This window comes from Gymnoscopelus braueri, assembly GCF_963280865.1.
Source record: "Gymnoscopelus braueri genome assembly, chromosome: 3".
Classification (NCBI taxonomy): Eukaryota; Metazoa; Chordata; class Actinopteri; order Myctophiformes; family Myctophidae; genus Gymnoscopelus; species Gymnoscopelus braueri.
Window position 1 is genome coordinate 3,954,303 of NC_137612.1, and position 27,996 is coordinate 3,982,298.

Here is a 27,996-nt window from a genome sequence, read left to right on the forward strand (position 1 = left end):
CACAGTCTGACATGTCTGTCATCATGTCCTGATCTATCTCTGACACCTCTGGATACTGAAGCCACGGTGGTCGTCCGTTAAAGGACGTCTTTAGTGTAGTACAACTACAATGTCTTTCCTGGAGAAGCCGTCCCCAGGCAGGGTGTTGTTGGATGACACCGTCCCTCTGACGGCGCTGATAGAAGCGAGCCAGAACCTCCACACACACACGGTGAGTCGGTGGAATAATAACACACAACACACGCACACGCTACGCAGACACACACTGTGAGTCGGTGGAATAATAACACACAACACACGCACACACACACACACACGCACGCACGCACGCACGCACACACACACACACACACACACACACACACACACACACACACACACACACACACACACACACACACACGGTGAGTCGGTGGAATAATAACACACAACACACGCACACACGCTACGCAGACACACACACAGTGAGTCGGTGGAATAAAACCGTGGTTCTCAAACTTTCACATTTTAAGGACCTCTCTATAACTCTGACAGTGTACAAATGGAACCAAATGGACCCGTTAGGGTTCATTTGGTTCCATTTGTACACCGTCTGTCAGAGTTACAGACTTGTAAGGGTCAATTTAGAACCCCGAGATTCCCTGGACCCCACTTTGAGAACCACTGGAATAAAACACACACACACACACACACACACACACACACACACACACACACACACACACACACACACACCAAGCAGGTAGACTTATAGCTAGTTATAAGTCATCGTTAGGCTACTGTGTTCTTTAAGGTACAGTGTTTGTGTTCTTTAAGGTCCAGTGTTTGTGTTCTTTAAGGTCCAGTGTTTGTGTTCTTTAAGGTCCAGTGTTTGTGTTCTTTAAGGTCCAGTGTTTGTGTTCTTTAAGGTACAGTGTTTGTGTTCTTTAAGGTCCAGTGTTTGTGTTCTTTAAGGTCCAGTGTTTGTGTTCTTTAAGGTCCAGTGTTTGTGTTCTTTAAGGTCCAGTGTTTGGGGTCAGACGGGTGGTCTTGTGTTCACTGGCCGACTGAGAGCTGAGCTGCTGACGTTTTGTTGTTGACAGTTGGGGATTTGCGTTGTTACATCGGAAACGGTTACCTGTAGAAACCAGTGACTACAGCTAGGTTTCTCTTTTCTGGCAAGTCACGTGTATAGCTGCTCTGGCGTATTTATTTTTTAAAACCAGAACACGAATTCAGGTGGCAGTTTGGCACGTACGGGGGGACTTGGCAAACGTGATAGTGGTTCCAGTTAGGTCAGAGGACAAAATGCGTCTGTACTGCCGTTTGTCATGAAATGACAAAAAAAGGCAAAATCCTCAGCATTCTGGTGCAATAACCATTCATAGTCGTAGCAGCCCTTTAGCAGGCGCTTGCTAAATGTTACCTCAACACATTGTGATGATAACTCAAACTAGATGTTGCGAATCTGTTGATAGGATCTTATGGTTAATCCCGAAGTTATAATAGTGTTTTTTTTTTTTAAACAAGTTTTAGGATTCACATAACTGAATAGGTCACCGATTAGCGTGTGACACTGTTGTCAGCTGAGGTAACCCTGACCCATGGTTACTACCGCGCTAACGTCACGCCAGGACACCGGAAACTACTTCCAATCTGTGATTTGTTAAACTAGTGGCAGATTGTTAGCATACCATATGTATGAGTACTACAAAACAACCCAGGCACAGGGTTGGTTTGTGTGTGGGTGTGAGACAGAGAGAGAGAGAGAGAGAGAGAGAGAGAGAGCATGAGAGAGAGAGAGAGAGAGAGAGAGAGAGAGCATGAGAGAGGGGTCATAAGGCAGCAGCCTATTGAGGCCAACTACACATCCTGGCTGGCAGATTGCCTGTCAGCGGTTTAGAAGCACAGTCACTGCTACCAAGTATTTGTTTCATGTAACACTGTATTCAGTTTGGCACTTGATGCATTGATAAAGCAACAAAGGAACATTTAACTACTGACGCAGGGCAGCTATAGTACCAACATAAGGTACCTGGCTGAAAATACAATAAAGGGGCTGACAGTCACAAGCCTCACATTAACAACGGTACATTACACAACATCCATTCAGGCACACAGTAGACTAGATACATTAGACACAACATCCATTCAAACCGTAGACTATGCATTAGACACAGCATCTATTCAGACAGTAGACTATGCATTAGACACAGCATCTATTCAGACAGTAGACTATGCATTAGACACAGCATCTATTCAGACAGTAGACTATACATTAGACACAGCATCTATTCAGACAGTAGACTATACATTAGACACAGCATCTATTTAGACAGTAGACTATACATTAGACACAGCATCTATTTACACAGTAGACTATACATTAGACACAGCATCTATTCAGACAGTAGACTATACATTAGACACAGCATCTATTTAGACAGTAGACTATACATTAGACACAGCATCTATTTACACAGTAGACTATACATTAGACACAGCATCTATTCAGACAGTAGACTATACATTAGACACAGCATCTATTCAGACAGTAGACTATACATTAGACACAGCATCTATTCAGACAGTAGACTATACATTAGACACAGCATCTATTCAGACAGTAGACTATACATTAGACACAGCATCTATTTAGACAGTAGACTATACATTAGACACAGCATCCATTCAGACAGTAGACTATACATTAGACACAGCATCTATTTAGACAGTAGACTATACATTAGACACAGCATCCATTCAGACAGTAGACTATACATTAGACACAGCATCTATTCAGACAGTAGACTATACATTAGACACAGCATCTATTCAGACAGTAGACTATGCATTAGACACAACATCTATTCAGACAGTAGACTATAGATTAGACACAGCATCCGTTCAAACCGTAGACTATACATTAGACACAACATCCATTCAGACAGTAGACTATACATTAGACACAGCATCTATTTAGACAGTACTAGACTAGAAGACTAATACATATATACAAACATTATATTTATTTGGTTCCACAGATAAATATTGTGAAATAGCCGAATTACAAGCTCACAACGCCTCGCATTGCGAAAATGTTTACCTGTTTCTTAGGTAATATGTGACCATTTGGCCAATGTTTGACCTTTTCTTCTTGTATAGTTTGTTGGTTACTTTTGACGTAGTAATGGGCTTATGATTAGTTTATTTTCTTTCTATTTTAGAGGTATTAAAAAGGTCTTGGTTAAGAGTCCTTAAATTGTCACTTTAGAAATGTGCAGATGCTTTATGTTGGTTTGTTTAATGTAGAGAGAGAAAAGTAGAAAACAATGTTGCACATTAAGCTAATCATCTGGGGACCCCCATAATCACTTGGGACCCCCATTGCCGTAGAAAACTATTATTGGACAGATTCACATAGTAGTAGCTCTTATGTCAATCGAAACATCTGACTTCAAAAAGTAGTTGGCTGTAAGTGTAAGTTGATATTCTTAAATGAAAACATAAACATTTTGATGCTGATCATTCATTTGACATCAGTTAATTCCTGTGTGTGTGTGTGTGTGTGTGTGTGTGTGTGTGTGTGTGTGTGTGTGTGTGTGTGTGTGTGTGTGTGTGTGTGTGTGTGTGTGTGTGTGTGTGTGTGTGTGTGTGTGTGTGTGTGTGTGTGTGTGTGTGTGTGTGTGTGTGTGTGTGTGTGTGTGTGTGTCATATCCGTATGTGTGTCATATCCGTATGTGTGTCATATCCGTATGTGTGTCGCGGTTGTGACACATGTGTAGCTTTATGCCAGAATGGTTTTACTGGGTGACCTTTGGACATTGGAATTGCCAGCTCTAGCCAATAGGAAAAACACAGGAAAGAAAACAGGAAATTTCTGATCCGGTCTACTGTGGATATCACCAGGCAGCGGAAACTAGAGCAGATATCGCTATAGCCTGTTCTCCTTCAAAATGATTCCCTCGGCCAGCAGCATCGTAATATTAGGGCCTACCCAGTACCCATAAACCTGTGATGCGGTGCACTTTTGCTAATCTTTAAAATGAAAGATTACCATAAATGTGTGTGTTCTGTTTTATTCTAAAGCCCTGTCCACACCAATGATTCACAACGCAACTAGTCGTCGCTAACTTGCAACCATCTGCAAACACTTGCAACATTACCCACAAATTGCAATTTCTTATCTAGTTGCGTTGCGAAGCGTTGTGGACTGGGCTTGGGGTGGACTCACGGAGTTACTATTGTAACTGGTGAGACCAGGCCACTCGATTCAGCATTCATGTGGGGGAACAATAACATTGCCACGCTTTCCCAACCCGATATATAACCAGATATTAGCTGAGGAGTAGGCGTTGCCGAGACTGGGTCGCATTAATCTGTTAGGAATGAAAACCAGGCTTTCTGCTGTGTGGAAAGCCTGGTGAGAGGTTAATCTGTAGTGAATCGCAGATCAGCAACATAACAATCAACCAATAGTCCACGATCATAACACCAGAGGCAGCTCCACTGATCATGTTCAACCCAGATTTGGCACAAACAAGGGAATGAACTCTTTCTCATGCTATACAACAAAAATGTGGAATGCCCTACCCAAAGGAGTAAAGGAGTGTAAAACCCTACTCACTTTCAAAACTGCCCTAAAGAGTCACCTTCAGGAGGCTGCAATTCCAAACTGGCCCCTGTCAAAGTCCTAACCTACCCCCCCCTCCCCTCCTCCTAAAACTGTCTATTGTACATATTTCTTGTTTTTCATACCAGTAACATGTAAGCTGATTGTACGACGTTCTGCATAGTAGTGTATATTTGTATGTCTTAAATGTCATCATGATTTAAGTGCACAGGGATCTCATTTTAAATAAGCCAAGTGCTTTTATGAGCGATCCAGTTTAGAGGACCTTGTATTGTGATTTGTACCTCCATGTACTGTTACCATGTCTTTCTAATTAAAGTATTCATTCAATCAATCAATCAAAAGTAAGGATTACAATGATCAGATCCTAGCTAAGCAACATTATAATAAACCAACTGTAAGGAGGATCAGATCCTAGATCAGCATCCAAATCACATCGATCCAAATCCTAAGGCCTTAACACGTGTGTGTGTCTCTGTCTCTCTCTCTCTTCTCTCTCTAGGAGTACATTATTAGAGTCCAGAGAGGAGTGTCTCCAGAAAACAGTTGGCAGGTAATTAAACAATTTACAATCAATTTTCTACACCAAATGGACAATCATATTTTTTAGCATGTGAATCAGTTAAACATGTTTTTGTCTTATGTGTTCCAGGTGATTCGTCGCTACAGCGATTTTGACTTGCTCAACACTGGACTGCTGGTGAGTCACACACACAGACGCACGCACACGCACACGCACACGCACACGCACACACTCACCTTTCGTCCAGTAATCAGAGTGGCGCAGGTCAGGCCCTGGTTACTGGTTTTAAAGGAGCACATCACAACACCACTTCCTGTTTGACAAGAAGTTCCCTAAGATTTTGCTGAGGTTTTACCAGCTCATTTCCTGTCCAGGACCCCGGGACTGACCCTCACGTTCCTCCCTGTCAGCCTCTCCATACCTCTCTTCTCTCTCTGTCCTCTCTCCTCTTTCCTCCTCTCCCTGACACTGGAGTGAAGAAAACTGACATGCCTGCTTAGTGCTTACAGTTTATGTTCTTCCTCATTCTCTCTCTTTCTTCCATATTCTGTCTCTTGAGTGTCTTCCGTCTCTTTTCTCATTCTCTGTAGTATTCATAAAAAAATGCAAGATCATGAATCCAGTCTATTCTGTGTCATCCAAATCTGCCATTGGCTTCATTCTTGTTCATGAATAGTTAAATTTCCGCACATGCATGTAGGCTAATGGGGGTGGGGGGGGCATGCCTTACATTTTTTGACGATTGGTTTGAATGGTTGAATGACAGGCTTCAGAGTTTGGGCTGTGGGATCTGTCGCCATGGTTACAGCCCTGCAAGCTAAGGGATCATCTGTAGCTGCTGGCTACACACTGTCTGCCACACAGAGAGAATAGCAGAACACACAGATGCTGCAAACCTATAAAGGACTTTCATTTAGGGCCCGTTTTATGAGCGGGAGGGTGCTTTGGGATGGGAGCTATAAATGTTCACAGCCGTGTGTAATGGTCAGGCCGACTCTTAATGGCACCTTTTTCAGCACCAGTTAAACAATGGTTGCATAAACTCTGAATGGGGCGAATGTGAAGTGGACATGGAAAATGATTAACCACATCAAAGCATACAGCGTCAACTTGAGTCTGAGCATCTTTGTGAGGAAATGCACGAGGGCAGGGGAGAATGGCAACTTAATTTAAGTTGCCAGATAAATTGGCTGCATACAAAGCCAAACTGGAGCTAAGGGGATGGTGAGTGAAGAGGGGCATATTTGATGTTCAAACATTAGCAAGGATTTTGGGAAGGACTGAGACCGTCTTTGGTCCATCTGGTGGGCAATCACATAGCTTCACAGTCAATATTATTTTCAGACAAAAGAGAACAGGGTTGAGTCCATTGCATGTAATAACAGTAACTGTTTTGGTTACTACACCCATGATAATTTTGAGGCTTTTACTACGTAATGCCCAGTCTTAAAAAGTATTCCGTTACGTTACAGGATTACCTTCTGAGGAAAGTAGACTTGTTAGATTATTTTTGCGTTACCGACGATTAAAACCCACCTGCGAGGAAGATTGGTATAAACATTAAATCATGTGCAGCCTACTGGAGTGACCAGTTGTGGAGCTGTGCTGGGCTTCACCAAGGCTAATTTGCATTGACGTTCTCCTCCTTTCACCAGTAAATCCAAAGATAATGTGAATACTTCCACGACCGTACTAAAGGGCAACCGCTGTCTTCTCTCAATCTCTACCATGTTGCACAGGTGCGACAAATGAATGTAATAAAAAAACAAGACCAGTAATGCCGTCAGTTTGGTGTGTCACACCAAAAGTGGTGACCCATTGAATAGAATGATTACGCAATTGCCACAGACTGCAAGGCATAGGTCACCTTGTCCATTTATCAGGAAACTGCGCAAATGCGTCGGATGGATTTTCCTTTTCCTTTGTGGCAACATGGAAAGAACAGGGAAATGTAGGTCTTAAATGTAACCGCATTATTTTGGAAAAGGTAACTAAGTAAACAAGTACTCTAAACGCAAAACTAACCCGTTACCCAAAAAAGTATTCCGTTACCGCCAACACTGGTAATGCCTCTGCACAAGCGCCTCAAACTTCATTGTCTTTTTACATAGAAGCCTATGTCTATAATGCATTATAAACACAGTAATAATGCTTCATAACAATATTCATGACACATTGTAAAGCATTTTATAATTACTTACAAGGTCATGTATAAACGCCTTGTAATCTGCTTATAATACTGGTAGTACTCATAATGCAATCATGACACATTATAAAGCCTATTATAATGACTTATAAGGTCAAGTATCATAATCCTTCATAATTACTGGTCACTCACAGACCTTTTCTTTTAGCCAGGCTCACATTGTATTCACATTTTCATAGTTAATAAGGTATAATAATGTGTGTCTCTCTCTCTCTCTCTCTAGGTGTCTGGTGTCTCTCTCTTTCTACCCAGTAAGAAGTTGATAGGTAACATGGACAGAGAGTTCATTGCTGAGCGACAGAAAGGACTGCAGGCCTTCCTGGACACTATTACCCAGCACCTTCTTCTCTCCGCCTGTGAGCTTGTCAAGAAGTTCCTGGATCCCAACAACTACTCAGCGAATTACACAGGTCAGTAGTAGCAGCCCCGACAGCCACTCAGCCAATTATACAGGTCTGTCATTGGGGCAGTCCTCCAGTTCAGTGGACAGATCCAGTGAGTTGACCCAGGAGATCCCCCACACAGAAGTCACCACTTTGTTGTTAAATCAAATCGTCTTTCATATCATTGTGATGTAACATCATTAGATCAAATTAATTGTAATGAATGAATTACAATGATTTTTAAAACTAGATAAAAGCGCCCTTTGGGCGTTTGGCCCCTTCATACATGAAAGCCCCCTGTACTCCCAGACACTACCAGGCCTCCGCCCAGCTGTCCCCTCCCCATCACATTTGAGTGTAGTTTGTATTGATCATGTATTTGTATACATTGTAGGCAGCAATATATTTTTATTGTGAAAAGCAAAAGTCATTAGAGAATGCGTTGTATATGCAGAGTGTTATTTAATAATGAAAACAAATGATGTGTGCATGCATCAAACATCTGTTTGAATGAGTTGTAGGCGAGGCAGAGTAGTATAAACTTAAAATTCAAATCCAGTGCAACTGGCTGCCTAGTGGCCAAAATGCGGAGCAGGAAACATAATTCGATAGGTAACCAAATATGGAGCAACATGTTGCTTACTGCCAAAATTTGGGGCAAAAAAAAAAAGTAAACTCTACAACATGTAAGTACATTAACTCATTTAGTGCCAGAATTAATTAATAAATGAAGTCAGCCAGTGCCAGTGTTTTTGAGCATTTTTTGTTCCAGGACAATCGACACGCGAGTGTCGCAAAAGACGGAGGAGTGTCTGCTTCCATCGGAGAAAAAAAAGAATGTCACCGCGACCCTCCGTTCTTTAGTTATTGGCTGTTGAATATAGCTTGTTCTTGCCAAAAACACAGAAAAAAAGAAAGCAGAGTAATCTTTATTTTTTTTAAATCCTTTAACATTAGATCGGACGGGGATGGGTTTGTTGTGATCATCTAGCGTAAACACTGAAAACACGGTTTTGACATGTTACACGTCATTGGCACTCTGGGCTATAAATGGACACTGAATGAGTTAGCGGTGCGGAAAGCAGCTATCCCAATGGCCAGACCACTGAGAAATATTTGTGTAAAGTGTGGACTGTGGACCCAGTTGGAGCACTGATGTGCTGTGAGACCCTCCACAACGCTGACTTGGCATTACATGGGTGTCACTGCGGGTTTTAATAGAAAGATAATGCTAGTTTTGAAATGAAAATGTTGCTTTTAAGGTAGCATCGTCGCCATAGACCTCTGAGTTTTTCAGGGAGGATTGTTAATGAAGCTACATTACAACAATTACATCAACCCCCTTTCTCATATAGTAAACCGCTCAGGCCTCACCCTGGAAAACCCAACTATTCACATGCAATTAATTCTGGGATAGATGTCTGGCCAGATATTAGCAAGAACAAAACAATAGGGAGAGCAGCTGTTAATGTTTTTATTTTCATGCTGTTGAAGGGATTAGGATAGTTGGGATTAATTTAACAACAAAAAGTCCTCAACTTTGATTCTGATGATTCTACCAATTCTTCATTTGTTCACAATTAGAAAAGTACTCCGCTGTTCATAGTTCCGACTGAAGTTGTCATGTTGCTCAGAACCATGGTCGGTGACGCATCAATGTTATGGGGATCAAACCTGAAATTGTGATTGTGAATTTCATGCAATACCAGTTATAAGGAGTTATCTTTATCACATGGTGGTTCACTGAGATTGCTAGCTGTCATTACATCAGGTATAGCCTACAACCTTTTTTATTCTTTCTCCCACCTTAACTAAGTCCATAGCATATCATATGTACAGTATAGATCTGCTGCTAATCTCAAGCACCTTTATGTCTTACCTCAGGTACTGACCACACCTTTATGTCTTACCTCAGGTACTGACCACACCTTATGTCTTACCTCAGGTACTTACCGCACCTTATGTCTTACCTCAGGTACTATGTGTAAATATGTTGATAATTTGTTTGTTTCTTATCGATTGATCTCTCTTCCCCTGGCCTCTTCTTCTTCCCTTTCTTTTTTTATGGAAACAACTAAAACGATGCAGCATGCACTAAAACAAATTTCACCCACTGTTACAAACCTGTGATGTGACAATAAAGTTGATTCTGATTCTGAGATTCAATCTTTCTTTGTATCCCCTTTTCTTTCTCCATTTCTGTTTCCCTCCTGCAGTTCACTCTTTCTCTCACTGTGCCCCCCCCCTTCTGTTTCTTCTGTCTCCAGAGATTGCCCTTCAGCAGGTTTCTATGTTCTTCAGGTCAGATCCACAGTGGGAGGTAGTGGAACCACTCAGAGACATTGGTAAGTCCTGGACTGGAAACGGAATAGGTTGAACCGAATCAATCAAATCAATATTTTGACATAACATTTTCACTCCACTCACATGCTCTGGAAGTGAGTATTCAGTTAAAATGAATGAAAGGTAAACAGAAGTGCTGTTTCTTTGTTCCCAGGTTGGAGAATCAGAAAGAAGTATTTTTTAATCAAAAACAAAGAGCTTCCCAAAGAAAGACAGCTGTTGAGCTGGGTGAGCTCCTCCGTTTTTTTTATTACAATAAATACATATAATACTGACACAACACAGGCACCGTGTCTAAACTACAACTGTGTGTGTGTGTGTGTGTGTGTGTGTGTGTGTGTGTGTGTGTGTGTGTGTGTGTGTGTGTGTGTGTGTGTGTGTGTGTGTGCGTGCGTGTTTTCTTTCTTGTACATGTGTGACAGGTGGATCTAGGTCCTGATAAGTTCCTGTCCGATAAAGACCTGCAGTCTGCAATGAAGCTATTGACAACGCTGTCTGTATGTACACAAACACAACACACACAAGCAGAAATAATAATAATTATTAGCGGTAGCACCGCTGCTATTCTATTAGTACTGCTAAACTGTCTCCTCTCCTCCATAGAATCCATACATCTGTCCAGTATTGTTTGTCAGTACTGGTGAGTCTTCAGCGTTGGTCATCAGACAGTTTAATGAGAAAGGCTCTCTGAGAGATCACATCTGTAAGGTACAGTAACTGGCTGAGTGTGTGCGTGCGTATGTGTATGTGCACGTATGTGTATGTTTGTGCACACGGGGTGTATTTAACCATTTCCGCTGCTCTCTGTAGGTGAAACCTAAAGATGTGTTTCTGAAGAAGTATTGTAACCCAAAGAAGAGCCAGGGCCTGGAACTACAACACATTAAATTGTATGGAAGACACATACTGGAGGTATATAATCACACACACACACACACACACACACACACGCACGCACGCACGCACGCACGCACACTTGCACGCGCACACAGTCTAAATCACCCTTTAGTCAGATAAGAAAACAAAGCTGACTCAAATGGACTCATGAAGAGATGCATCTTCTCACCATAGGTCAGCGTCTTTCAAATGTGTGTGTTTGTGTGTTTGTGCGTATACACAGGCATTGCGGTTCCTCCATGATAAAGGTTTTCCGTACGGTCACCTCCACCTGGGAAATGTTGTGTTGGACGAGGGTCGTTGTCGTCTGCTGGAGGTGGAGAACAGCATGCTGGGACTTCCTGCGTTCCATAGACCTCACATCACACAGCTCAGGAAGATCAATGTAAGACGCTGTCTATACTCAAGTGGTTCTCAAACGTTTTCGTGTCAAAGCACCCCAAAATGAATATGTATTTGGCCGTGGACCCCCATCTGAAAGGTTTTTGTGCCAGGGACCCCCATACAAGATTTGTGTTATAAAATGTTAAAAGAATATTCCAAAAATATATATTTATTTCAAGAAAATAGCCGATGAGCTATGTTTTTTTTGTTGTAATAACTTTTTATTTACTTTTTCTTTTTTCACAGAAAGTTGTGTCATAAATGCATTCAAATAAACAAACTGGAATAAAATAAATTAAAAGACATACAATACAAAGAGAACAAACAAAAACAAAACACGAAATAATAAATAAATAAAATAAAGGGAGGGCAAGCAGCATATTACAATGACAAGACTATAGACGCACACGCAGTTAAACATTCATATAAAAAGAAACACACAAGAGCACATCAAAAGATAAATTGTAAGAGTACAACCGGGGCTTTCCAATCCAAAGAATCACTTCCCTTATTGATGAGCTATGTTTAAAGTGGTTAAAAGTTTGAACCACTGCTCTACTGTACTCTACTTGGTTCTATTCTCTACTGTATTATACTCTGTTCTACTCCTCTCTACTGTTATCTACTCTTTTGCACTCTACTGTAAAGTATTATACTCCTCTCTACTGTTATCTACTCTTTTGCACTCTACTGTAAAGTATCATTGATGTGTGTGTTGTTTGTGCTTCCAGTCAACAGAGAGTATAGATGTTTATTCATTTGGTCATTTACTGTATGAGATGACTTACGGACGACCTGCTGACAGTGTTTCTGTAGACCAGTACCCTCCTACAGCCTACAGTAGTGTAGGTATGTACCCCCCCCCCCACACACACACACACACACGCAAACACAACTGTCCTACAACCTAAACACACATTAGAAACCTTTGCACAGAAACACTGAGAACCTAATATGTAATATGCATCTCGTGTGTGTTTGTTTGTTTTACAGTGTCTGTACTTCAGTCCATTCTTTCAACTGAAGCTTGTAAAAGTGGAATGCCGACAGTCTCACAACTCATACAAACACCGTGAGTACATCTCCTTCGTACTACAAGTGACTGTTTGTTTGTTTGTGATTTATTTCTTTATTTCTCTGTTAAAACATGAATAACTCTATCAATGTTTACTATTTATTATTTTCCAGGTTGTTCAGTGATGTCCAGTTGTACCAGACAGACAAACTGCAGTTTAAAGTGAGTTCAACCTCTAGAACCAGTTTACACCAGGTGAACCACATGAACCTTTTGCGTTCCTATTCTGGGGTGAACAAAGCAGCAAAAATAGCAGTTCTACAAGTTCATAACATGTTGCAATGCAATGCAGTGTGAGCTTGTACATATGCTATTTCTGGCTAAAAGGTTTTTGGTGTGGAGGAGGAAAAGGAGTCATTATAGAGCCCTGGGGGACCACAGTCAACTAAGTATATTGTAGAATTTAAGTGGTTAATTTAGTCAGCATTCTCAGAGATCCCATGTGAGGTTGGTTTGGTCTGAAAGCCTCCATTCATCAGGCCACCTTTCTTCTCTACTCCTTAACATCCTCTGTTTGTTTACACAACTACGGGTCCCCAGAAAGACCAAAAGGAAGGACGGACACTTAGCGAGCCCAAGAGAGAGAAACACAATTAATTCAAAATAGTATTCAGATATGACATAAGTACATGCATGTTGACTCTTGAGAGTGTCAAATAAATACATTGCTGTTCCAAATGTTGACATTGGACAATTGTTGCAAATAATAAAAAAAAAAAAGATTTTAAAGGGGAATTTATTGTCCTTCTAATAAATGGTGAGACCTACATTTTGATTAGTTATTCCATGCATGGACTTACAGGACTCCTTGATGCAACATTACATTGCAGAAAATATCAACATAATGAAATAAGAAATGTAAAAGTTAAGGTCCCATTCATTAGAAGGACTAATATCAGTTACCCGAACCAGGGACGTGTGTTTTCAATGAGTCTAACATGGAGCTTGAAGTTGAACAGGCTTATATAGCTGGGGGGGGGGGGGGGGGGGGGGGTCATGGGTGCCGATTTATGATTTTGCCGGTGGGTGCTCATCCGTCTTGATCACATGACTATAGAGATAATGCATGATTTGTATGATGTTTGGACTAAATCTGTAGGAGTAATAAAAAATGTTTGTTTTGCCTGGTGGCGCTATAAAGGCTCATGTGAAAGATTTGGGGCAGAGGTTTTTTCTAGGGAGTGTGTGTGCAAAGTTTCACGCTGGTCACTCCACTTATAGGTAAAAACGTGAATCATCCTGTTATAGCGCCACCATGAGGCCAATTTGAAAATTGTAGGATAGCATTTCTTCTTGGCACCTAGGCTCAATGTAGCCTGACAGCGAGTCACGGGTACTAGAGGGTAGCATGGGTCCACCCGAACCCGAATACCCGAGACCCGAACCGATAACCGAACATTTTCGGGTCCAAAAATATTGACTTCCGTCGGGCAGGTTCGGATCGGTTCCAATTCCCTCGGGGCTTGATCGGATCCATTTGAAATGGATAGACCCGTATGGACCCGGGAGGACCCGAGTAAAAAACAAACAAACAATATATATATATATATATCTCAGGGATTCCGTTAGCCAGTATTTACCGGCCATTGACCGGTAAAATGTTTAATTGGCCGGTAATTATAAACACCACCGGCCACCGTGGCCGGTTCGGAAAATGCTGTTATTAGGCTATTTTATCATTTAAGCCTATTATTAATATTATTATTTGGATAAAGTAGTTGGCTACAACCATTAAAATCATAATCATTTAAAGTTTTTACCATGATCTGACTGTGTGTGGTTTAATTCCGACAGCCTGCTCTGCTGCAGTTATAGAATAGCCTATTCGTTGTACGATGGTATTGTGCGTTGAAAATATCAGAGCTACAAGCTCACAGCACGTCGCAACGCGCCGCTTTGTGAGCTTGTATGTCTGCTATTTTTGATACGCCACAACACACAGCTCTCCTTCTAATCAGCGCTGAGTAGGGTGTTCGCTCGGTGTTGATAAAGAGAAACGTGATTTTCCGAGGTGACACTGATAGAATCTGAACCAAGCCGCCCGGACCCAATTGTCGATAAAGGGACCCGAACACGTGTGGGTCGTGGATATTATGCAAGCACAGTGACTGTCTGTCTGCAATGGATAAAGTGGTGAAAGTTGGGCGACGGTGTCGCACAGGGAAAGGCTCTGGCACAGCTCGCCCCAAAACACCCTCGCCCCCATTTTTCAGGCGGACCAGCGGTTCTTGTATTCTTTTGTAAATGTATTTGTTTTACTGAGGATAAGGGTAGAAATAGGTTTAGGATTAGGCAATAGGCATAGTTTTACTGAGGTTAAGATTAGGAATAAGGTTAGGTTTAGGCATAGTTTACTGATATGTTAAGGAATACCAGGCGAATACCGCCGGATTTTCCCCGGGGCGACTGTGTTTTGGGGCGAGCGTGTTTTCATAGTTTTGCGCAGCAGTTCACTCATGCCCACTTTATTCATTTTATTTTAACACCTACAACAGGACAGGTCACACAATGGACAATTGATATGCATCTAGGCTCATTCCTATGTTAATTTATAGGTTGAGCTGGGGGGATATGAAAGTCTGTGAAAACGTAGCTGTTCAACTTCTGCATGACGCAACCCTCCGCTGTAGCTCGCCTCGGAGAGGCGCTGACTCGCTGAGACGAACAGTCTCGATGTTATGGAGAAAATAAGCATAATATAGCATCGGACACGGTTTGGGTCTAAAGACCCGGCCGGATCGGCTCCATTTCCCCCGGGTCCATTTAGGATCGGGTCCAATTTTAATCGGCTCCGTTCCGGACCGGGTCCAATCATTCTCGGTGCCGTTTCGGGTAGGGTCCAGTAAATTTGATTTCTTTCTAGGGTCCGTTCGGTTCGGTTCAAATATCCTCGGATCCGTTTCGGTTCGGGTCCAATTTTTTTGACCCATGCTACCCTCTAACGGGTACGAGTCCTGATCCCGACGCCCTTTGCTGCGTGTCACTCCCCATCTCTCTCTCCCCATTTCCTGTCAAACTACTGTCCTATCAATAGGCATAAAAAGCACCCAAATAAATCTTAAAGTGTTATTTATGTGTCTTCATTTCAGATCCCCAGCAAACTGAAGGAAGCCTTAAAGACAGCAAAAGACAGTCTGGAAAGACGACTGCAGGATGAACAGAAGATGGTTAGTTACAACAAACAACAAAATTAAACAAACTACTACTGTCTAACTGTCTTTGATGATGAAGGTGGTGATGAAATTGATTATTGTAGTAATATTGCTGATGATGGTAATGTTAGTGAAGGTGATGATGAAGTTCACAATGATTGTGTTGTTGATGATGCCGATGATGTATTGTTTCAGCTCCATCAGTTCAGGCGTGTGAGCAGAGCGCAGTCTCACCACGGATCAGAACAGGAGAAGAAGAAGAGGAAGATACTGGCCAGAAAGGTACAGCATCATGACCCAATTTCACTTCACAGATGAGTAAGGAAAAATGTGCAGTGAAACAGGGCGGCTGTCCAGAACCCGGTTACAGTGGTGTCTTGGTTCTAAAATAGTCAGACTGCTAGGACATATCCCCTAGATGCCATCTACCACACTGCTCTAAGGTTCATCACAGGTGAACCATACAATACCCACCGTTGCACTTTATACACTAAAGTTGGTTGGCCCTCTCTCTCCATGAGACGAGACCATCATTTTACATTTTACTTTTACATCTATAAACCTCTGTTAAATAAATCCTATATTTCAAACACGTTCAATCCCATTACTTGTCCCTGTTTTATCCTGCTGCTCTTATTTCAATATTATTACACGGTTGTATTATGCCCTCTGTTATCTCGGCATCATTGAAAATGAGTGCTCTGCCCTCACTGTATTTCCGAGAAAATGCTTGAATGAATGAATGAATGAATGAATCACAAGCGCATAAGCCCAGGACAAATGACATCTTCATGTCAGTGTTGTCACAAGACGTCTCCTCGCACGGCCCAGTACACAAGTCAGCAAGGCCTTGTATTCAACGTGAATACAAGAAATAATTCCTCACTTGTGTAATAAATTACGTTGATACAATTATTTTTTGTTACATGTGGAAATCTAATGAGTCATTCATTGACCTTGCCCTGCCCAGAGTTTCTCAACTGCTCCAGGTATGTGAACCTGCAACCTTCCCTGCCTGCCTGATTCTCATGACATTATGTTAATGTTTTCTGTTGTTGTAGAAGTCAAGACAATCAGCATATGAAGAGGACTCCTCTGTCAAATACTGCAATAACTCTGGTATGTTGCTATTATTTTATACTACATTGAATACTGCAATAACTCTGGTATGTTGCTATTATTTTATACTCCATTGAATACTGCAATAACTCTGGTATGTTGCTATTATTTTATACTCCATTGAATACTGCAATAACTCTGGTATGTTGCTATTATTTTATACTACGTAGAATACTGCAATAACTCTGGTATGTTGCTATTATTTTATACTACGTAGAATACTGCAATAACTCTGGTATGTTGCTAGTATATTATACTACGTAGAATACTGCAATAACTCTGGTATGTTGCTAGTATATTATACTATGTAGAATACTGCAATAACTCTGGTATGTTGCTAGTATATTATACTATGTAGAATACTGCAATAACTCTGGTATGTTGCTAGCAGATTATACTACATGGAATACTGCAATAACTCTGGTATGTTGGCATTATTTTATACTACATTGAATACTGCACTAACTCTGGTATGTACAGTAGTAAATTAAAGCTAAATCCGTTCTAAGTCCTCTCCCGACAAAGAGAGCTAATTGCAACTGTAGCACCTGGGATTTGAACCTGGGTCTCCCTCTCCCACGTGGGTAACCAAACCCAAACCACCCATCCAGATCCAAGAGGGAATTCTTCCTTGGCCAGGGCATTTTTTGGGGCTTATGAGCTTCGGACAGGGCAACTTGTCAATCATTTGGTGTCCTACCCAACACCAGGATCTAATTGTCTCAGTGGAAGAGTAGGGAGACCACCTCTAACCACTGCAGATGTTCTCTCTCTCTCCTCTCTCTCTCCTCTCTCTCTCCTCTCTCTCTCTCCTCTCTCAGCAGGTTCGGGTGCCAGTTCTCCTCACACATCCCCTTCCTCCCCCACTCCTCCCTCCACAACAGGTACACACTTCTTTCTGTGTGTCTCTCTTTGTCTCTCTGTACAGTATGTCTGTCCTCTGTCTCTGTCTGTCTGTCTCACTCACTATATACGTACAGTAAACACTGTATGTACACAGTATGTGTGTTTGTTTGATTGTGTTTGTAAACTGACAGTTTGTGTAGTGCCCCGTGTGGTCAGAAGGGATCACTACTATGATAGTTGCGCTGACTGTTAGAACCATAGATATATAAAAAGGCTAGATGACTCACCCGCGCTGCTGGCCAATGGAGTACGACGTTGCCACATGGCGGCCATCTTGGGACGGTCATTCATAACATTATGTCTATGGTGCATGTACTTTGAAATAACCATAGCGTGCTCAATTTTCATCCGATTTTCAAACGGTTTGGTGTGTTGTAAACACCAAAGATGTAGTTATGATACTGCATACTTAATGTTATATTAAAAAAAAAAACATGATTATAATTATAAGTATGCAGTATCATAACTACATATTTGGTGTTTACAACACACCAAACCATTTGAAAATCGGATGAAAATTTAGCACGCTAATGTTACGAATGACCGTCGCAAGATGGCCGCGGTTGAGCTACGCTTGCGACGCCCCCTTGAGCCATCTAGCCTTTATATATATCTATGGTTAGAACCAGTGCAGCACAACTCTGTCCTGCAGAGACAAACGACACTAACTGCTTTGTGGTGTATTACAGAGCCGTCAGAGATTTTTGGTTTATAAGCTCACGCATGAAATATTATCGTAGTTTCTTGCGCTCTGAGTCTCCACCGCACGTCTCATTGCATTAATATGGTGTGCTACAATTAAATCTGGTATTTTGCCATAGCACTTACTTTGCCATAGCACTTATAACCTATTCCGTCGGTCATACCCTCAACCTCGTTTTGCCAATGAGGAATGGCACGCTTGTCGACCCGCGTGGCCATCGGCTGCTCGGCGTGAGCACTCCCTCGCTTGGCGGCTCTCTCGCTTAGCAGCTCCCTCTAGCACACCTCATGAAACTCAAGGCCGTTAAGTGTGTAGCGACTGAATGCCTTGCCTGGTGGTTGAGCTGTACTATACTGACTGAGTTGCCTAGTTAACTGTGTAGTGGCTGAACATGTTGCCTAGTCGTTATCAGTATAGTGACTGAACATGTTGTTGTCCAGTCGTCAAGTATGTATGTAATGACTGAGCAGTGGTGGAAAAAGTACTCAAATTCTTTACTTAAGTAAAAGTACCAATACTGCAATATAAAAATACTCTGTTACAAGTAAAAGTCCAGAATAAAAAATGTACTCGAGTAAAAGTACAAAAGTATTGGCATCAAAATGTACTTAAAGTATCAAAAGTAAAAGTACTAAATATTTGAAAATAGCCGATCTACAAGCTCACAACGCGTCGCGCTGCGACGCGTTGTGAGCTTGTAGATCTGCTATTTTCAAATAGCCTAGGTATAAAACAGGGCTAAAGTGGTTAATGTATGTTTTATAATATCATAATTTATATCTGCAAAGTAACTAGTAACTGAAGTTTTCAAGTAATTGTAGTGGAGTAAAAGTACAATATTTGCCTCCGAGATGTAGTGGAGTAGAAGTAAAAGTATTGGAAATTGGAAATACTCAAGTAAAGTACAAATACCTCAAAATTGTACTTAAGTACAGTACTTAAGTAAATATACTTAGTTACTTTCCACCACTGATAGTGACTGAACATGTTGTTGTCCGGTCGTCAAGTATGTATGTAACGACTGAGTCGCCTGGTTAAGTGGGTAGTGACCGGACATGTTGTTTTTTCCGATCGTTAAGTGTGTAGCGACTGGCCACGTTGTTGCCTGGACGTTACGTGTGTAGCGTCCGTTGCCTAGTCGTTAACAGTATAGTGACTGGGCCTGGATGGCTGGCGTAGCGGTCCAGGCACCTAGGCTCAGTGTAGCTTGACAGTGTGTCGCGGGTTTGAGTCCCGATCCTGACGGCCTTTGCTGCATGTCACTCCCCATCTCTCTCTCCATTTCCTGTCAGCCTACGGTCCTATCAATAAAGGCATAAAAGGCCAAAAATAAATCTTTAAAAAAAAATAAAAAAATTACATAACAAAACTGAACATTTCCGTTGTCCGGTCGTTAAACATGTATGTAATGACTGAGTTGCCTATTAAGTGTGTAGTGATATAACCACCTTCCTCTTTGACTGAACACGTTGTTGTCCGGTCTTTAAGCGTGTACTGACTGGACACATTGTTTTGTCCGGTCTTTAAGCGTGTGCTGACTGGACACATTGTTGAGTCCGGTCTTTAAGCGTGTACTGACTGAACACATTGTTGAGTCCGGTCTTTAAGCGTGTGCTGACTGGACACATTGTTTTGTCCGGTCTTTAAGCGTGTGCTGACTGGACACATTGTTGAGTCCGGTCTTTAAGCGTGTGCTGACTGGACACATTGTTGAGTCCGGTCTTTAAGCGTGTACTGACTGAACACATTGTTGAGTCCGGTCTTTAAGCGTGTGCTGACTGGACACATTGTTTTGTCCGGACTTTAAGCGTGTACTGACTGAACACATTGTTTTGTCCGGTCTTTAAGCGTGTGCTGACTGGACACATTGTTTTGTCCGGTCTTTAAGCGTGTGCTGACTGGACACATTGTTTTGTCCGGTCTTTAAGCGTGTGCTGACTGAACACATTGTTGAGTCCGGTCTTTAAGCGTGTACTGACTGAACACATTGTTGAGTCCGGTCTTTAAGCGTGTGCTGACTGGACACATTGTTGAGTCCGGTCTTTAAGCGTGTGCTGACTGGACACATTGTTGAGTCCGGTCTTTAAGCGTGTGCTGACTGGACACATTGTTGAGTCCGGTCTTTAAGCGTGTACTGACTGGACACATTGTTGAGTCCAGTCTTTAAGCGTGTACTGACTGGACACATTGTTTTGTCCGGTCTTTATGCGTGTACTGACACGTTGTTGACACGTTGTCCGGTCCCCCAGAAGACAGATGCTTTGTAAAAGTCATAGGGGAATGTTTTTCTCTGGCCATACTCGGTACCTATCTACACACAGAGGGAGTGCCATTGGTTTCATAGTCACTGTGCCACGATGACTGAGTTTTCTTGCTGGTCTGGGATTGGTACCTGCAACCCTTCAGTCCTCTTTTGTCTGCTGTAAATACTAGTGATGTCATTGCATATTTAGATTTCTCCTCTCCTCTCCTCTCCTGGTCATAGCAGTAAATTCTGTCCATCCTGTTGTTCCTGAATGAATAACTGTCATGTCCCTCTCTCTTCTCCCTGCTGTCTCCGTAGAGCATGCTCCACTCTGACCGTAATGCAGGGTAAAGTAAAAAACAAATAATGATTATCTCGCATTTTTTTTAAGCTGCTGTGCACTCTGACCCAAGCATACAGACACACTTGACCACTTGCAACTAAACGTCTCTATTCTGAGCATTTCATAATAGGTGAACATACTGCAAAATTAGGACAGATTTGGTGTAGAGGGAAAATGGAGGGGGCAAGGGATAGAGCCTTGAGGGACCCCGGTCCACAAAGTATGTAGGGTTTTAAGTGGTTATGCGAAGACTGGGCAATATATAAAAATCAACAACCCCAGTTCAATGGTGCATTCTCACAGACATGTGGGAAAAGGGTCCATTCTCAGCAGTGTGTCCTTGTCCCTGCACTACGGAATCAACCCTTTTCACAGCATTATATAACATTTCGACAGGTAAACACAGCAGAAGGTAATAACGTTAAATACATGCATTGGTAAATGAGAAATCGACTGTCTCCTTTTTGTTTTTGTAATTTGTGCTGTGTTTCATTCATGAGTTTCTGTGTATCAGCCAGACTTTTAACTGTAAAGGAGCTGTCCATGACGGCACACAGTTAACACCTACATGAAACACATCCAACAAGTAATGTTATTAGCTTCAGCTGTGTTTACCCGTCACAATATCTGCTCTGAAAAGAGTCTCGGAAATGACTAAATTGTCAAACATTAGTTTAAACAAAAAGCCAATTCAACTTTTAGTGTAGTCCAAATTAGTGGAATCATTTAGTGTAGCAGAGCCTGTCCAGTGAGCCAACGTTCACAATGGCAGCTCCCTGACTCTGTTTGACCTGAATGGAACAGAGCCTTAAGTAGTGTCATTGCTAACACCTTTACAGGATGTAACATTACCCTTCTATTTATGTCACTGTGGCTGTCGTGAAGGTCTATTGAGACTGTTGACTTGTGGACACAAGAGCCCGCCACTTCGACTGGAAAGACTGTTTTAGTCACTCTGTGTGTCACACTAAAGGACCGATGGGCTTATGATGTGATCTGGGTATAACATACTGTGATTTTCTCCGAATACGTATGTAAATGAAGGCTAAAGCCCCTTACACACCGGGGGCGAATTTTTCATGCGAATAATACGTTTTTTTTTAAAAACCTTATAAAGTCAATGCAAGCTTACATGGAGCGAAAAAGCGAAGCGAAAAAGTGTCTTTTAATTATTCGGAACGAGTCCGAATTTTGCGTATATTCGCATAATCGCCGGTGTGTAATGACCTTAAGACTGAAAATCGTTGAGAAAGTCTGTACATGCACTATTGGCTACTCTGCATAAAAGCACATTTCAGTCTCAATCAAACCTTCACACAGCACATATTGTGACAAAAAGTATAAGTCAAAAAGTATTGCACAATGCAGCTTTAACGATTAATTTCAAGACATTTTTGTAATGGATGAGAGAAAGTTAAGAAGAGAGTTGTAGAAAGAGGTTTTTCTTACAAGTACTTTTCCATTCATAGCCACACTGGACATAATAATCGATCCATGGGAGCCTCATTTGTTCAATATGAAGACGTATTGGGTATGGTGTCCATAGCAATAAGCATTATCGTGTCCCCCAGTAAATTAGGTGGCTGTGAACATGGAAGTAGAGTACTTATGACCTATCTGTTTATTTATTGATTGATTTTTATTTGGTGGTTGTACATAAAAGAGCACATTGTACTTACCGACCTGCTGTCAAGTGTAAGTAATATAATATAGTAAGTCACTGCTTGCTTGGGAAAGGGTGTACATGCTTCTTTAAAAAAAAAAACTTTCACAATCTACAATGATTCTAGAAAAAGTTCTAGAAAGGTTTCCCTTCTCTTCCTCTGATTCTATTTGCCCAACTCACTGTCTGATTCAGACCTCTGCTCTCATTGGAGATTGTGATGTGTGGAATCTGTCTGTCTGCTTGCCTGTCTGTCTGTCTGTCTGTCTGTCTGTCTGTCTGTCTGTCTGTCTGTCTGTCCGCCTGTCTGTCTGTCTGTCCGTCCGTCTATCTGCCTGTTTGCCTATAAGTTGTCAATCTGGTTTGTGTTGAAACAGGAGCACTTTGGTGAATGTAGGTAGAATTCAAGCTTTTGTTCCATTATTGGTTTCCTTGTCATCAGAGAGGAATGAACTTTCAGATTTCACTACGGACCAGTTCCCCCACTGACTGTTCTGACTTTCCTCTGCTTCCATCCAACTGTCAAGCCCATTGTAGACAAATGTTTTGCAGTGATCTAAACTTCAGCAAGGAAAATAAATCGGTACAGAAGACAATTGAAACGAGACTACATGCTAACTCCTAAATGTTCCTTGCAATTCAGACTTTCTAAAGTGAAACGTCACAGTCCACGTAACGTAAGTGGTTGGATGGAAACGCACGTCACTCTGCATCTGCTCAACAAAATGTGGTTTCGTTTATTTTGGAATGCAAAAATGTTGCCGATGAAAGTGATCCAACAGAGTGGGACAGAGATCCCTGTCAGTTCAGTACAATGAATGCCACTCCCTCCCTAGTTCCTTGGAACTCTATAGGAAAAGTATAGATAAAGCGACGTTGAACCTTTTGTTGAGCCTTAGATTGTATGTAGCTATCTGGGCTGCCTACCTGGGGCTAACTGAGTCCAAGTATTGTCGAACAACTTTTATCTGTGGTCTCTATCGTGCCCAGGTGGCATGACAACCCAAGGTTTTACCAAAGTTCAACATTGCTTTAACACAATAATGGTCACATAGTATGTATTCATAGATAGGATCTAAAAAACACAAGTTTCAGTTTGTTTTCTTTTTTCTTAATGATTTATTTATGTACCCGTTGTCATTATTTTAAGTATTGCATTACTTAATGTACATTTTTATGTTTTATTTACCAATTAACCCATTAAAACCGGGAAAGCATCTGTGTCATTTTAGATTTTTGCGTCGGCTATTCAAAAATAGCAGATCTACAAGCTCACAGCGCGTCACTTCGTGCCGCGCTGCGAGCTTGTAGATCTGCTATTTTCGAAAATTTTTGAGAAATCTTGAAAGTGTGAGAACTACTGATTTTAGAAGGCATTTGCAGAACCGGCCTTGGGTCTCAATGGGTTAATTAATAATATTCATACACAGTGTGATTCTGACTCCCTTCTCTCTACTCTGACCCATACAGGAGTCCAGACCACACCTCCCCCTCCTCCACCCCCTCCTCCTCCTCCTCCTCCTCCACCTCCCCCTCCCCCCTCCGCCATCCATCCTGAAGGTCAGTGTGATGGGGCGGGGGGGCGCACTGCTCTGCTCAGCTCCATTCACGCATTCAGCAAAGGCAAGCTGAGAAAGGCGGAGACTGTAGACCACAGCCAACCAATCACCTGACTGCATCTGGCCAGCTGACCCCAACATCACCCCAGAGATGGTAAACTGGACGACCTTTGACCTATCGCCCGCCCACCCCTGGTGGGTGACGGCTGTTGGAGAAAGCTGACTATTGCCATGGCGATAGCGTTTTAAGCTACCTGAATGTGGATGCATTGACCACTTCCTGCTACGACACAATACTGCTATTATTTGCTTTTAATTGCTTTTTTTTCTCCTCCATTGAGCTGTTTTTTATATTTTTGGAGACGGGGCTAGCTACCATTTGGAGGTCCTATTCTATTGTAAAATCTTAGTTGGCCAGTGAGTCGCTGGATTATGTCCATCTTCTGACCAGCCCCTGGACCCGCCCACTCTGGACCCACAGAGAGTGGGAAGCTAGCCAGTGGAACTGCAAGTTCCTCTACTGACTCCGCCCAAAGCTCTACAACCACAATGTGATTGGTTTACTCTACCGCCATTTTAAAACATTCTCCACATGCTTTTCATTGTGTTTTAGTGTTTGCGTTGTGTTGGAATGGAGACTCACTGTGTGCCATATGGAAACTTGTGCCTAGAGAAACCCGTTGTTCCCTGTTGGAGGGGAGGTGCTGAACCTCTCTGGTTGACCCCTGACCTCAGAGGTCAGTGCCCTGTTCCAGGACACTTCAACATGGTAGAAAGTTAGGATCAGCGTGCGATTTAACTTGAAACCTTCTGACAAACCTTTGACAATCTAAACAAACGCTCCGCTGCCCTTCCTACCGTGACACCCCAGGACTGGACAGCGGTCATTTAGCTGATGGAAGGACACAATGTCAGCATGATGTGGAACATAAACCAGACTGCAGCACACGCAAAGAGAACATTTAAAAATGCTTCAATTTACTCTGCAGTGAAAGCGTTTGGAATTCCTTTTATTCAGTGCAATCATTTTTCCAATCAGATGCAATGTTTTTTTTTTTTGTGATTCAGTGAATGAATGAAAATGAATGTCATAACGAGAATAAGATACTCTGTAGCACTTTAACCCACAGGGGTGGGATTGAAAGAGGAGTGTGAGGAGGACATTGACAGTGAATGTCCTGACAGAGAAAAAGGCGTTTTCATATTAACATCCTGTGACATAATTATTATTATGAAGAAGATTTAACTTCACCTAGACTGGAACCCTGAACCACTGCTTAATTTAGTTAAAATAACTGAAGCCTGTTTCTTTTCATTTAATTGATAGTCGTGTCCCCAGACCAAGTTATATTTGACAACCTGACTGGCTGAGGGAAATTTTTCAAACACTGTGCTCTAAAGGAGCTGCAAAGAGCTTCCTCACACCAGCAGGGTGAAACCGTATACTGAAGGCTTTTTCTTTTTTTCTTTAATGAGGAAGAAAATTGATAGAGCACTTATGTTATTTTACAACTGTACAGTACAACCATGGTTTTCTATTGTAAAACTGCACTTTTTTTTAAAACTGCTGGCCACTGAGCAGCTCCCATTGAGCAGTTGGTTGTTAAGTGCCTTGCTAAAGGGCACATCAATGGTAGTTTTCTTTTTTAATTTTATTTATTTATTTTTTGCCTTTTTCATTTTATCCCAATGTAGTCATGGCCTATACGCCCTGCAATCTGCATGTAAGTCACCAGCTACAGTTTTTCACCTGACGGCAAGGAGTTTCACTGGCAGATCATAACAGAGGTTCATGCCATCTTCCCCATTTCCCCCCCCCCCCTACCCAGTAGGATTCGCTATTTCAGTGACGCTGTTCATTGGACCGCTATAGAATAGAAATGAGCCAACTGACCCGGATTGGTGAAACACTGGCACCTGTAACTGTGGTTGTTGGTTGTGTGTAATGTGGCCCTGAGCTGGCAAATGTTATGATGTGGTCTCCTGCTTCAACGTGGTATCACATACGTTTGTTGATGATGTGGTTGATCATACTGTCAAGAAACCGGTAAAGAATGTTTGTATGTTATTACTCATAGAAAGGTTTGATGATGCATGGCCGCTCAGTTTACACATTACACACGAGGCAAGGCGGGCAATGGAAGTTGGCTCTCTGTTTGTTTCTACTCTCTGGTACCGCTGTCAGGAATCAAACCCGGGCCTGGGGTAGTGTTTTACCTCACCAGACACCCCATTAAAGGTAGTTGTTGAGAATGGAGAAGCGAACTTTAACCACCTAGATATACCAGGTGGTCGATGTTCAATGAGACGAGGCAAACAATTGTCCCCGAATTGTTAATTCAGGACGAAGGCACAAATCTACAAAAGCTTAAATCTAACGTATTCTTTTTTTTGTGTCTGTGAACACTGCCACAGAAATGAATGATTTAACCCTGCTGTCAGGTGGAAACCACAGAACTCCCAGCATGCATGCATGTGCGCATGACAGCAGTATTACGACTGTGACCATTTCAAGCTTAATACAGCAGAGAACATTTCCTGGACAGAAAATAAACGACGCCTGGTTGGTTAGCGCTTAGCTACTGTAGGTACCTAGGTATAATGTCCAGTAATTATTATTGTAATCTAGATTCTAGTGAAAATAGAGCCTGGGAAATATTGTCTGGAGGTGGGTTTCACCCTGACCAATATTATCTTGTTATTAGTGTCAACGTGCTAACTGCCGATTGGATGTGTTCATCCATAATACAGCTCACTCTCATAACATGATTGCGTTAGGATTAAACAATATTATTCCAACAGAACACTGTTCTACAATATTCAGTGTTTTTTAACCTGAGCAAATACTGTACATGCCCATGATTTCACAACACTGGATGGGCCAGAAACCATAGACATAAGAGAGTGGCAGCCATGTTGACCCTACAGCTTTGGTGGTTGCTAAACATCTTGAGCTTTACCAGCTGGTCAAACAATATTGTCTGTGTCACCATGGTGAGGTTATGGAGGACATTCTTTAGTATTTATAGCAAACCTTTCAACCTGGACTATGTCTCTTAACTAACTGTGTCTGGTATCGCGTCAATGCTACATGTATTCACACTGACAAATTATGCAAACCACCACGTCTACACTCCGATCGCTGTGATTTTTTACATCACTTGACAACAAGGCAGGCACGCCAACAGCGAGGCTTTAAGGCTTGTGAGGTGTGCCCAAGTTCCGCCCAGCCAAAGGAAGGAGAGGCGTAGCCAATTAAAATGGTCAGGGAGTGGCTTGCGTAATTTGTGTTAATAGCGTACATGTGGTACAACTTGGACTAAATGTCTATTGGTCTATATAGTATGTGTCAGGTACAACCTGGATTAACCGTCTGTATATACAGTACATATGTATATGTCTGTACAATGAGGACTAAATCTATCAATAGTACAACCTACACTAACTCTCTGTTGACCTATTAGTATCCGTCTGGTACAACCTAGATTAACTAACTCCATGTATCTGTTACAACCTGGATAAAATGCCTGATATGTCCGCAAGTAGTTGTCATCTCTACAAACAACTCCACACACATCGACACAAAAAGAACAGATAAAGAACTCACCATTAGGAATCAATTGGAATAGTGATGGTAATGCTGGGGAAACATCCGGAAGTTGTAGTCTGTATTTATAATGTATTATTTTAAATGTCAATCTGTTGCTATGGAAGCCACCTGACAGCTTTGGGGGAAAAACAAAACCTGTGTTTTATTTTTTTAACAATCATTTATTTTTGGTTTTATTTGCACATGCTTATAATCTTCTTTCACTTGATGTGTGGTGTAAAGGATTACCCTGATATTTCACATCCTACTGCATATACAATTGAGAAAACTGTC

General features: G+C 41.9%; 1 protein-coding gene across 6 annotated transcripts; it reads left to right on the forward strand.

Annotated features, from left to right (window-relative positions):
* Positions 1-3: 3 nt before the first annotated feature.
* Positions 4-27,996, forward strand: pxk (PX domain containing serine/threonine kinase). 6 transcript variants are annotated; one of them, XM_080425087.1, is made up of 20 exons: positions 4-211; positions 5,115-5,165; positions 5,265-5,312; positions 7,565-7,751; positions 9,640-9,669; positions 9,992-10,069; positions 10,222-10,295; positions 10,490-10,564; positions 10,671-10,775; positions 10,878-10,979; positions 11,188-11,349; positions 12,080-12,197; positions 12,342-12,420; positions 12,537-12,585; positions 15,513-15,590; positions 15,771-15,857; positions 16,637-16,694; positions 17,516-17,578; positions 20,867-20,895; positions 24,025-24,145. In XM_080425087.1, the coding sequence occupies exons 1-19, from the start codon at positions 110-112 to the stop codon at positions 20,881-20,883; spliced, it is 1,563 nt and encodes a 520-aa protein (XP_080281213.1). In that variant the 5' UTR covers positions 4-109; the 3' UTR covers positions 20,884-20,895; positions 24,025-24,145. The 6 variants fall into 6 exon arrangements, with proteins under 6 accessions (XP_080281213.1, XP_080281214.1, XP_080281209.1 ...); XM_080425088.1 differs by having other exon boundaries at positions 17,519-17,578; XM_080425083.1 differs by lacking the exon at positions 20,867-20,895 and having other exon boundaries at positions 24,025-27,996.